Source organism: Chrysochloris asiatica, unplaced genomic scaffold (assembly GCF_000296735.1).
Source record: "Chrysochloris asiatica unplaced genomic scaffold, ChrAsi1.0 scaffold00548, whole genome shotgun sequence".
In the NCBI taxonomy this organism is placed as follows: Eukaryota; Metazoa; Chordata; class Mammalia; order Afrosoricida; family Chrysochloridae; genus Chrysochloris; species Chrysochloris asiatica.
In genome coordinates this window covers 213,245-225,632 of record NW_006409066.1, presented here as the reverse complement: position 1 = coordinate 225,632, position 12,388 = coordinate 213,245, and the positions used below count along the sequence as shown (strand labels likewise).

Genomic DNA, 12,388 nt, shown 5'->3' with positions numbered 1-12,388 from the left:
AAAAAAAAAAAAAAGAAATAAATTAAATAACAACAACAGAGTCATTGTTTCAAAAAGAATTGGTTGATGCTCAACCATTTCATGATCAAGAATTGATGGTGTTGAAGGAAGAAGTCCAAGCAGCATTTAAGGCTTTGGTGAAAAACAAGCCTCCAGAAATTGACAGAATGCAAACTGAAATGCCTACAGACTGATGCAGCACTGGAGATGCTCACTTATCTATGGCAAGAAATTTGGAAGACAGTTACTTGGCCAACTGATGGGAAGAAGTCCTTATTTGTGTGCATTCCAAAGAAAAGCGACCCAATGGAATTTGGAAATCATTGAGTAATATCATTTATATCACATGCAAAAAGATTTTACTGAAGATAATTCAAACACAGTTATAGCAGTATATCAACAGAGAGCTGACAGAAACTCAAGCCAGATTCAGAAGAGGACATGGAAAGAGGGATATTACTGCTGGTGTCAGATCTTGGTAAAAAGCAGAGAATACCAGAAAGATGTTTTCTTGTGATTTAGTGACTATACAAAGGCATTTGACTGTGTGGATCATAACAAAACAATGGATAACATTGTGAAGAATGGGTATTCCAGAATACTTTATTGTACTCATAAGGAACCTGTACATAGATCACTAGTCAGTTGTTTAGTGGATGGTTTAAAATCAGGAAAGATGTGCGTGAGGGTTGTATACTTTCAACATACTTATTCAATTTGTATGTTGTTGTTAAGTGCTGTTGAATTGGTTCTGACTTATAGCTACCCTATATAATGTTTCCAAGGAGTGGCTGGTGAGTTTGAACCAATGACTATATGGTTCACAATCCAGTGCTTATCCTATAGTGCCACCCCAGGATACTGAGCAAATAATATTAGAAGCTGGATTATCTGAGGAAGAACGAGGCATCAGGATTGGAAGAAGACTCATAACAACCTGTGATATACAGATGACACAGCCTTTCTTTGTGGAAGCTAAGAGGACTTGAAACACTTACTCATGAAGTTCAAAGACTACAGCCTTCAGTATGGATTGCACCTTAATGTAAAGGAAACAAAAGTTCTCACAATAAATAACGTCATGATTCACAGAAAAATTTCAGGTTGTCAAAATTTTGTTTTGTTTGAATCCACAATCAATGCTTATGAAAGCAACAGTCAAGAATCAAAGGACGTATTGCTTTAAGAAAATCTGCTGTGAACAACCTCTTTGAAGTTTAAAAGTATGATGTCTAAGGTGCCCATGACCCATGTCATGGTATTTTCAATTGCATCATATGTGGGTGAAATTTAAACAATGAATAAGGAGAATCATAGAAGAATTGGTACATTAGAATTATGATGTTGATGAAGAATACTGAAGGCATCATGGACTGCCAGAAGAACAAACAAATCTGTCTTGGAAGAAGTACAACAAGACTGCTCCTTAGAAACAGGGATGGTGTCTCATGTTCTTTAGATAAGTGATCAGGAGGAACCAGTGCCTAGAGAAAGACATCACATTTGGTCCTGTGGAGGATTAAAGAAAAAGAGGAAGACCTCCAACGAAATGAACTGACACATGTTCAAACATGACAACAATTGTGAGGATGGCACTGAACTGGGCAGTGTTCTATTCTTTTGTGCATAGGGTTGATAGGAGTTGGAACCAACTGGACAGCATTTAACAACAGCAACAACGTCAACTCTCTAACAAATAACATACAATAAACAGACCAGTCTTATAAAAAATAAAACTAGAATGCTCCTTAGAAGCCAGGATGGCCAAACTCTAACTTGCTCACTTTGAACACATCTGAAAAAAACACAATGGATAGAAAAGAACATCATGGTTAGTAAAGTGGAGATTCAGTGAAAAGGAAGGACACCTTCAACGAAAAGAAATAATACAATAGCCAAAATAATGGACTAAAAAATACCAGCAATCATCAAGTCAGGCAATAGTTTCATTCTTGCACCATAAGATCTCCATGAGTCTGAGTCACTTCCCAAGCAACTAACAAGATTTTTCCAGGGGTTTGGTCTAGATAGGAAGCTACCCAAAATATATGATTTAGGCACCCTGAAAAGAGATTTGTGACTTGTAATTACATCTTTTCTCTCTGCAGATGCTGAACTTCCACAGCATTTGTTTCTCTGAGCCTCGTTTTCGCACTGTGTAAAAGACTGGCGACAGTAACTTTTTTTTTTTTTTTTTAATGTATCAATTATTTAATGAAGTTCTTTCTTTGCAAGAAATCTAGAATACTAATTTGTGAGGATAAATTTCATTTGTGAAAGCAAACACAGCACGCAGGTAACCTTGGAGCTGGGGTATGGCTTTGATTTTTGGTCCACAGCTTTCTGATCCACTTTGCGCTGCTTTGTAACCTCGTATTTCTCTTTCTCAGTGTCGAAGATCGTGCTTTCTTGGTGCCTGGGCGTCCGCATCTGCTGCTTCTTGAAGTAAGCATCCGTGAGATGTTTGGGGGATCTTCACACCACTGATATCAATGATAACTTTCTGGTGTGTTCTACACAGAGGAACTCGATTGAGGGACAGAGGTCCAGTCACAAGGAGCAAACCACTGCCAGCTACTTCAGGAAAAGCACTCTCTTGCCTCGATTGCGCTCAGTGAGGCTGATCAGAATGGTCCCAGGAGTGATGCTGGACCGCAGTCTTTTGACATGCTGACTGAAGGGTTTGCTGCCTTGGCTCAAAAATTTTTCTAGGCACATCTTCAGTTGGGTAATACCTAGGCACTTGGAGCAGTTTAACCACTCGGGTAGCACCATTCTTGTCACCCCCAACTGGCTTTGTGACAGTAGCAAGAACCTTCTTGTTCTTTTCAACCCTGGATTTAGCAGCTGAATAATTCCTCTTGTATGTGGACTTTCTAGAATACATTGCCGATCGGGAATACCTGCCAGTTCCTCGGACTACGACAGGATTTCGGCTGCAGTGCGGCTTCCCCTGCTTGGGTTTTTTGCCCTTGAGGTTAGCCTTCTTAGCTTTGCTACTGGCATTTGCTTTTTTGACTTCAGATTTCTTCACCTTGGTAGCCGGCTTCTCAGCCTTTTCACCCGTCATCTTGCAAGATGGGAAAGTAACTCTTGTCCATCCTATTTAACAGCTTTGTAAACGGCAAAGGACTTGGAAAACCTTAAATCAGTATATGAAGATGGAGATTCTTAAAGATGGGAATCCCATTGGCTAAAAGAGCCCAACAAAAATCAGTCCTTTCTCTGGTAGCCTAGTGGATTACACACTGAGCTGCTAATCGCACAATCAACACTTTGAATCTACCAGCTGCTCCACGGGAGAAAGAAGAAGCGTTCTGCTCCCGTAAAGATTTATAGTCTCGGAAACCCTATAAGGATCGCTATGAGTCGAAACCGGCTAGATGACCACAATCACCACCACTGCTAGGACTCTTCCCAAGCAGAGCGCTATATACACTACACCTCACCGACCTTTCGGGCCCAAGTGCGTGGGTCACGCCTCCTTACCCTGACGCATTCTGATAGGCTTACAGGACAGACGCTATAAAGAGACAGCGACAGGATTGACTAGCTGACGTGGAGCACGCGATGCGTTCTGGGAGGTGTAGTCCTAGGATCCTGGGACTCCTGGGACTCGCATATCTGACTAGATTTCAGTCCTGGGAACTAAATTGCGGTAAGTAGTAAGGTGAGGAGGGGGTGCTTGGAGAATGGGTACGGGTAGTAAGGTGGACTAAAATTAAAGATAGGTGAGGGTTGCCAGTTGGGAAGAAAGGTACGAACCTACTTTGAATTGTTGTTATATGCCGTGGAGTAGGTTCCGACTCATAGCGACCCTACACGGGGTTTCCGAGGCTGTAAGTCTTTACGGGAGCAGACCGCCTCATCTTTCTCCCGCGGAACCGCTGGTAGTTTCGAACTGCTGACCTTGCGACTCTCAGCCCGATTCGTAACCACTACGCCACCAGAGCTCCTTTGAATAGTGTATTGCAAAGTTGGTTGCTGCGTGAGGGGTGTGGTGGAAAGGTGCAAGTTTCACGGCCAGACACTAGCCACTGCTGCTTCAGCCCCCGTCTTCCACTGTAAGGAAAGAGAGGAAAGTTGGGTTATTTAAATGGTGTTTTTTTGGGTTTTCCTCAATTTTATTTTCCGCTCTAGTGACGAAGAGCCTGTGGCTTCGGTGGACCGGGGACCCGTACCTTTATGGGAGGTAGGATGCAATCCAGGGCTCTCGCCCCACCTCCTCGCTGATTGGAGCACACCCCTCTCCGGGGCGGAGCCGGGTGGGGACTTTCCACCAGCTGCCAAAGACCTCCGGGATTCCTAGAGAGGACTCGGAAGTGCTCTCAGATGGAATTTATAGCCCTACCCAGTTGGCCAGTGCCGGATTGGGTTTACTTACTTCCGGCGAGGGAGTGGTGTCGATAATTGCCCGCTTCGGTTTCTTCTGTTTATTAGAGATTCATCCTCCCAGGCTTGGCAACGTGGAGCCTGGTCTTCCCGGAGAGCACCTTGGGACTGGTGGTGGGCTGCGGGGAGGGGCGGTTGTGTCTGGACTCGGGTTCCTGGGAATCCAGGGCCAAATTTACTTCTATCCGTGCTTCTCTTCGGGACCAATGAAGACTATTGGTCTGTCAGGCTCTTGTGGCTTTGAGGGACAGGGCCAGTTTTGAGCATTGTAGTGTTTCTGATCCCTGTTGTGACTTTAAGTTTGACTTATGGTAGAGAGAAGGAGCAATGGGGTCTGAACTAGTTAGTAAGTCTTGCTCCATTATTTATCTGGCATTTAAACGTTCTTTATCTCTTGAAGGTTGGGCCGAATGTCACAATTTTATGGCTCTCCTTTAAAATTTTGTAAATGTTGAAAACAGCCTCTATTAACAATTATTTTGTGGGTGAAGTGCTGGCTGCCTTGTAGTCCTTATTTTTAAGTAAATGATTCTTAAGTAACGAGTGTAGCTGATTAATGTGTCATCTCGCTTTGCTAATACTGATGTTCAACATACCAGTAGGTTGTCCACTACTGAAGATGTTTTTCAGAAGACCTTAAAAGCTTGAAACAAATTTGATCTTCTGAGTTGGAATGATAATGACAGAATCACGGGAAATTATAGACTTGGCCCCTCCAGCTCAGACTTCGCAGGAGCAGGAAGATCTCCTAATAGTGAAGGTAGAAGAAGAAGACTGTACTTGGCTGCAGGAGGCGTACAGTCCACCAACATTTGAGACTTTTTACCAGCGCTTCAAGCATTTTCAGTATCGTGAGGTATCAGGACCCCAGGAGGCACTCAGTCAACTCCGGGTGCTCTGCTGTGAGTGGCTGAGGCCAGAGCTGCACACCAAGGAGCAGATCCTGGAGCTGCTGGTGCTGGAGCAGTTCCTCACCATCCTGCCTGAAGAATTCCAGACCTGGGTGAGAGAACAGCACCCAGAAAGTGGGGAAGAGGCTGTGGCTGTGGTAGAAAATATACAGAGAGAACTTGAGGCGCGCAGGCAACAGGTGAGTTGAAGAGATATAAACAATGAAAGTAGAGGAAAGAGTTAAGGAACTGCTGAGCAGGAATGAGATCTCTAGCCTTACGCTGCTTCATTCATATCCCTTTGTTCCCCTGGGATTAGGTACATGTGGAGAGCTCCTGACATTCCAGCAAAGAGAAGCAATATCCAGTATGTTAACTTGGAGAAGACAGTCTGCGATTTTACTTACTTGTACTTAAAATCACTGCATTCACTATTTGAATGACATGATACAAAATTCAAAAAGTACCTAAGGGTGTAATGAAAAGTAAGTTTCTTTCCCCCACCTCCTAATGCCAGCTGCCTAGTTCTCGTCACTAGAGGTGACCACTATTAACACAGATACCTGTATCTTGTATATCTTTACAGAGATAATACATATTCTGTCTATATAAGCATGTTTATTGTTGTTGTTGAGTGCTGTTGAGTTGGCTCCGACTCATAGCCACCCTATATTGGGTTTCAGAGGAGCAGCTGGTGAGTTTGAACTGCTGACGTTGCAGTTCATACCGACCTTTTGGTTCAGTGCTTCATCCTATAGCGCCACACCAGTACTCCTCTATAAGCATATATGTAGATCAAAACAACAAGAAAACAAAACCAAACTCACTGCCATTGTATCAGTTCTGACTCATAGAGATGCTGTATCGGTTTCCAAGGCTGGACATCTTTACAGGACCAGAAAGCTTATCCTTCTCTCTTGGAGCACCTGGTAGATTTCATCTGGTGACCTTGAGGTTAGCAGTCCAGTGCTCATCCTACAGTGTCACCAGAGCTGCTTATATATGTATATTTTATGATTTTAAAAAAAGAAGCAAACATTTTAAAACTATGATACACTTTGCTTCTTATTTTTTCTTACATTTTGGTTTGTTCCATGTCAGTATAATATATATATATATATATATATGTATATATTGTTGTTTAAGGAGCTCTGGTAGCGTAGTGGTTATGAGTCGGTCTGCTAACCTCAGGGTCAGCAGTTCGAAACTGCCAGCTGTTCCACAGGAGAAAGATGAGGCTTTCTGCTCCCCTCAAGATTATAGCCTCGGAAACCCTGTACAGAGTCGCTATGAGTCGAAACCGACTTCACGGCACATAACATTACCACCATAGTTGTTAACTCTTACTGAAAACCTACTTAGGTTGTTCCTTTAGATCGTTTCTAAATTTTTACTATAACAAATTATAGTTTTATAGTGAGTATCCTTTATGTATGTAATTAATTGTAAAATGAATTTTTAGAAGCTAAATTGACTCAGAGGCCAAAGTATTTATCATTTTAATAACAGCCAATAGATTGTCTGCCAGATAAATTAATTATACCCATTTATATTCCCACCAACACTGTATGTGAGGAATTTTTGACCTAGACTGATAACATGATGTTACCCAAATTTTTTATTATTGCCAGTATGAAAGATGAAATATTTCATATCTGTGCAGTTTTCTTTTTCCTTAAATGTTTTATTGTGAATTATGTGATAGTTTACATGGGAGAACATTAGTTTTACATTCATTCTATCGTATATCGTCTCATTGCCATGGTTACAATCCCCTCCATGCATCATCAACCAACCAAAGGGTATACCCTGCAATCCTTTCCCCGTACCCCCCAGGTCTTCAGCACACAGTCGCTCTGCTCTCCCTCTCTGGATCTAAAGTCTCCAGCTGCTCCATCGCTCCATGTTATCATCTCTGGCTCCATTTCAGGCATCACTGCTTCTCTGGGTAGGGTCCCACTCTCTGCTGTTCTCCCTTGATGGTCCTAGGGACCTCCGCTCCTAGACTGAAAAGTTAATCTCTCCCCTCCTTGCTATAAAACGTCTACCTTTACGTTTCCGACCCTCACAGTCAGTCCTGATAACTATTATTCACTATTGTATCACAAGAGCCCCGTCTTGTGCAGTTTTCTTATGAGTGAGTTTGATCACAGTACACATTTTAAGAGCTATTTGTATACTCTTTTAAATCTGTTTATTGTTGTTAAATGCCACCAAGTTGGTTTCAACTTATAGCAACTGTGTACAGGGTTTCTGAGGAGTGACTGGTGGGTTTGAACCTCAGTCCAGTGCTTATCCTATAGCCCCACACCAGGACTCCAGTCTGTTTATATTAACTATTAGAGAAGTTGCAAATGTTTTTTTCTAGTTTGTTGCATGTTTTTTGCTTAAGCAGATGATTTTTTGGTAAGTTTTTAAAAAACATGTAATCAGTTGAAATCATTGATGGCTTCTGAGTTTTGTGCCATATTTAAAAAGGTCTTCTCCAATATAATATTAAATTTGTTTTTCAGAATTTCTTTTCTATTAAAAAAATTATTTTAGACTTTTAAATGAGTGCTCCCTCTGGAATTTATTTTGGTGTTTGGAATGATATTTTAACTTTATTTTTTTCCCAGATATCTGTGTGGTTTTGTAAGTAGCTTTTATAGAATAATTCTTTTTTTTCCCTTAGATTAAAATTTTACCTACCAGATTTTTGTATGTATTTGTATCTATTTCCAGACTTTCCATTCTGTTTTATTTATCTTATGATCTGTTCAGGTATTTGTATTTTAATTATTTGACCTCTGAAAAAATGTTTTGGTATCTGGTAGATTACTTTTTCTACCCTATAATTTTTTTCCAGTGTTTTCTTTAAGAACTTTGTTTTACCCACATCCAGAATCCTTCTGATGTTTTTGTTGAGATTGCATATATTCATGTAACCAACCAAAGCAGAACAAAGCCACTGCCATGCAGCGCATTCTGACTCACACTGCCCAGACGATTCCTACTGCCCTGTGAGGTGCCAAAGCAGAGTGCCACATCTTCTCCCACAAGGAAGCTGGCAGATTTGAACCACTAACCTTTTGGTTAGCAGCTGAGCACTTTAATCACTTTTAGGTTAGCAGGCAGACACTTTAACCACTGTGTCACCAGGGTTCTTTGTACATTAATTTAAGGAGGATAACTTGGCTGTTTTCATGATACGCTTTTCCGCTTGTTCGAGTCTTTTGTTGTGTGTCTCTCTGAGTCATTTTAAGTTTCATTCGTTTTGTTGTTAAGTGCCGTAAAGTTGGCTCTGACTCATAGTGATCCTGTATAGGGCTTATGAGGAAGGGCTGGTGGAAGGGTTTATGAGAAACTACACTGACCTTGTAGTTAGCAGTCTAATGCTTCTATAGCACCACACTAGACTCATGTTGTTAAGTGTCTTCGAGTCAATTCTGATTCATAGCAACCCTGTATAGGGTTTCCAAGGAGCAGCTGGTGAGTTCGAACTGCTGACCTCGAGGTTCGCCTGACCTTGCAGTCTGGTGCCTATCCTACAGTGCCACACCAGGACTCATATGGATCTTGTTTTCTTACATTTGTTTCTGAGCATCTTAAGTTATTGTTGCTGTTATAAATAGTGTCTTTCCTTCTGCTATATACTTTTTTGTTTTTTTTAATATTAGGGAATTATCTTAAGGTCTGAAGTAGTTAGGTCATAGCTGGTGCAGCTCTTCAAAGGGGTCGTGAGGGTACCAGACTTCTAGTGCCATTTCATGTTACTTAGTATTTAACTTTGGTCTTTGAGGTCAACAGATGACTGGTATGCTTCAGGGCAGCCGGTGGGTACTGAGTAAGGTGACACATAGTATTGGCCACATGCATATATACATGCTGGGTCCACCAAAACCAGAGGGAAAGAACCCTAATACACACTGAGCCACAGATCAGTGAAAAGATTTCTGAATTTTCCCTCAAGTCTTTTTTTTTTTTTCTTTTCTTTCCTTTTTCATATGCTTCCTATAGGTTTATGCTAAATCCCATAATAGGACTTTTGAAAACCTTGGGATAGCCTTATCCAGTTTCAAAATGGCTTTGGTTGAACCCATGCAGTTCACTTGGAGTCCTGCTGTGGCACTGTAGGATAAGCACTGGACTGGTAACCACAAGGTTGGCAGTTCAGATCTACCAGCTGCTCTTTGGAAACCCTATACAGGGTTGCTAGGAGTTGGAATCACCTTACCAGCACTTAACAGCAACAACAACAATGCAGTTTACGCAGCTTGCAAGACCCTGAGGTTTTTATGCTCAAGATCTTTCTTTTCCTCTGACTCCCATTTCCATATAGTTCTGTCACCACCACTGCCAACCAACAGTTCTAGTAAAACCCTAAAAAGATTCCATAAGCAACTTTGTGGTTTCATAGACAAAAGGAGATTAATGGGGGAACTAAAGCTACTTTAATTTGTCTACAAAGTTTCATGTTTACATGTATGGTTTAAAATTTATTTTTTGATAAAAATGAATTCTGAAGTTTAAGCTTAAGAAAAATTGCTGGAAGTCTTTTTAAGGTTATTGTTTATTAGGTAACCTCTACCATCCTATTCCTGCTAGGCTCTTGCTATAGTCATCTCTTACTTTTTTTTAATAACAAAGAAAAAAAAATCATGGGATTATGGGGCTACAAGAGTTCAAAGCTATAGGCAGATTAAGAACAAGTTCTGTTCCTAATTAGATTGTCTTTGAGTCTAATTTGTATGTAAATTGAAACAATTATAGTTCATATCTTAATATCAGTCCAATGTTTTTCTTACTGTATAGTGTGTATATATAGGTGTTATATATGGAGTCTTGGTGTGTCACTGCAGGATAATGTGCTGGGCTGCAAGGTCAGTTTCAGCTCACAAGGTTGGCAGTTCACACCCACCAGCTGCTCCTGGGAAACACTATACAGGATTGATGTGGGTCCAAACCGACTCCTCAGCACTTAACAACAACAATAGTGTGCCTTTGTATGCATAAAAAAATCATTAAAGAAACACTTCCAGATACAGTAAAACATCTTTAACAAAACAATACATAAAAATCATGCCTTGAAAACTTAATGTTTCTATGCACATTGCAAAGGAGTGCCTGTTTGTTGTTATGGACCATTGTTTGTACTTCACATTGTAAATAGGCTTTATTTACCAGTGTTGGTTTGATAACTAGGGATTGTATTTCAATCAGAAATCTGGAATCCAGGGCCTGCCTGTGCTTAGAGACTTCCCCTTACTCTTTAGAAACATTGCAGTACAGGGAACAGTATGAGTCTCAGGATTCTTCCTCTCTGGGTTAGGGGTACCTCAGTATTTGTCAACATCCTCAGGCTCCAAAATGGTAGAGCTCACTCCCCAACTAGAGTGTGTAGAGGGTGTGCTGCTGAGGGGTGTCATCCTAAACTTTGCTTTCAGACTCCACAACCTGTCTGAGTGATTACTCTGAAGACAGGAATGTTGGAGCCTATTGGGTCAATTTGGATAAGAATTAAAGGCTCATCTAGTTTATTTATTTATTTATTTTAATGTTTTCTTGTGAATTATGTGATAGTTTACATGGGAGAACATTAGTTTTACATTCATTCAATCGTATATCTTTTCATTGCCATGGTTACAATCCCCTTTATGCATCATCAACCAACCAAAGGGTATACAAGCCTGCGCTCCTCTCCCCCCCACCCCCCACCCCCGTCGTCAGCTAGTGATTTCTTTTTTGAAAACATAATTTGGGACATAAATAGACAAACTTTTCCCTACTGCTTTTACAAATGTTCAAAATAATACAAATCTTCAAAAGCATAGTTTCAAACAAAAGTGACAAAATGATAGAAGATTACAGTAGATTTACTGCTGTCATTCTGATATTTGGAGTCCTGGTGTGGCGCTGTGGGTTAATGTGCTGGACTGCAAGGTCAGTGGTTCAAGTTCACCAGCTGCTCCTTAGAAATCCTATACAGGGTCGCTATAAGTCAGAACTGACTTGACGGCACTTAACAACAATTGTGGTATTCAGCCCATCTTTAGAAGGGACACAGAAAAATAATGTCTTCATGGTATGTAGATTTTCTCAAGAGTCTCTCATTGCCTTTCTTTCAGCCTACCTTCTGGTCCTGGGTATTTCCCCCTCCCCCCCTTTGTCTTTAACTCTGCTAGCAGGCCTTGCCTCTGGCAAATCTTCATAAACTTTAACCTTAGTTCTTCCTTAGTTTCTTTGTCTTAGTCTCAGTAGATTTCAGGGACTTCTTTGATGCCCAAGTACACCTTGATATCTTTGGAGTAATACCAAGTGATACTTGCCACAACTATTTGTCTTATACCACGGTTGAAATTTACATGGCTTTGAAATATGAGGGGGTAGGGGGCAGGAAGGAGTTAGCAGGAAAGAGCTGACAGCTCTGTTTCAATGCCGGATGCCAGCAGGCCTAAAATGGGCGGAAGGGTGCCTTTCATAATGGCAGACTCTAGAGAGGGGTTGTGACAGGAATCGTGTTGACCTAGAGTTGAGCAAAAGCCAAGGACAGGAAGATGGAGAACTGGTAACATTCTGAACATGAACTAACTTGAGGTTTGGTGTTGGACTGACTTTAACCTGGTCAGCTAAGGGGCTGGACAAAATTTTTTGAATCTTATAACTGCCTTTCCTAACTCATTTCTTACCTCTTTCCCCCTCCACTGTCCTTCTTATGGTGCATTGATGGCACCAGGCTTTCTGCTACAAGGTCTTAGGTTATTTTCTCTGCCTGTGAGCTTCTCCTGGATGGCTGCTTCCAATCTCTTTTATTTGTTCATGCAAATCAATTCCTCAGAAAAGCGTTCCCCAGGCACCTAATCTAAGGATCCCTGGTGGCACAATGATTAAACACTCAGTAGGTGTTTGGAACCCACTAGCCACTCCTCGGGATGAAGATGTAGTCTGCTTCCGGGAAGATTACAGCCTTGGAAACCTTATGGGACAGTTCTACTCTGTTTTATAGGGATACTATGAGCTGAATTCAACTCAACAAAAATGGATTCTTTATTCATTTTTTTTGCTACCTAAGTTACGAATTTGGGCTGCGAACCTCAAGGTCGGCAGTTCAAAACTACTAGCTGTTC

At 41.2% G+C, this 12,388-nt stretch overlaps 1 protein-coding gene and 1 pseudogene across 1 annotated transcript in view; one reads left to right on the top strand and one right to left on the bottom strand.

The window, feature by feature from the left end:
• Positions 1-2,239: 2,239 nt before the first annotated feature.
• On the bottom strand, positions 2,240-3,070 carry LOC102830974 (annotated as a pseudogene).
• Positions 3,071-5,065: 1,995 nt separating this feature from the next.
• Positions 5,066-12,388, top strand: part of ZKSCAN5 (zinc finger with KRAB and SCAN domains 5) — a 35,681-nt gene continuing 28,358 nt past the window's right edge. Inside the window, 1 exon segment of the mRNA XM_006877650.1 lies at positions 5,066-5,482. Coding sequence (XP_006877712.1) covers positions 5,066-5,482 — 417 coding nt within the window.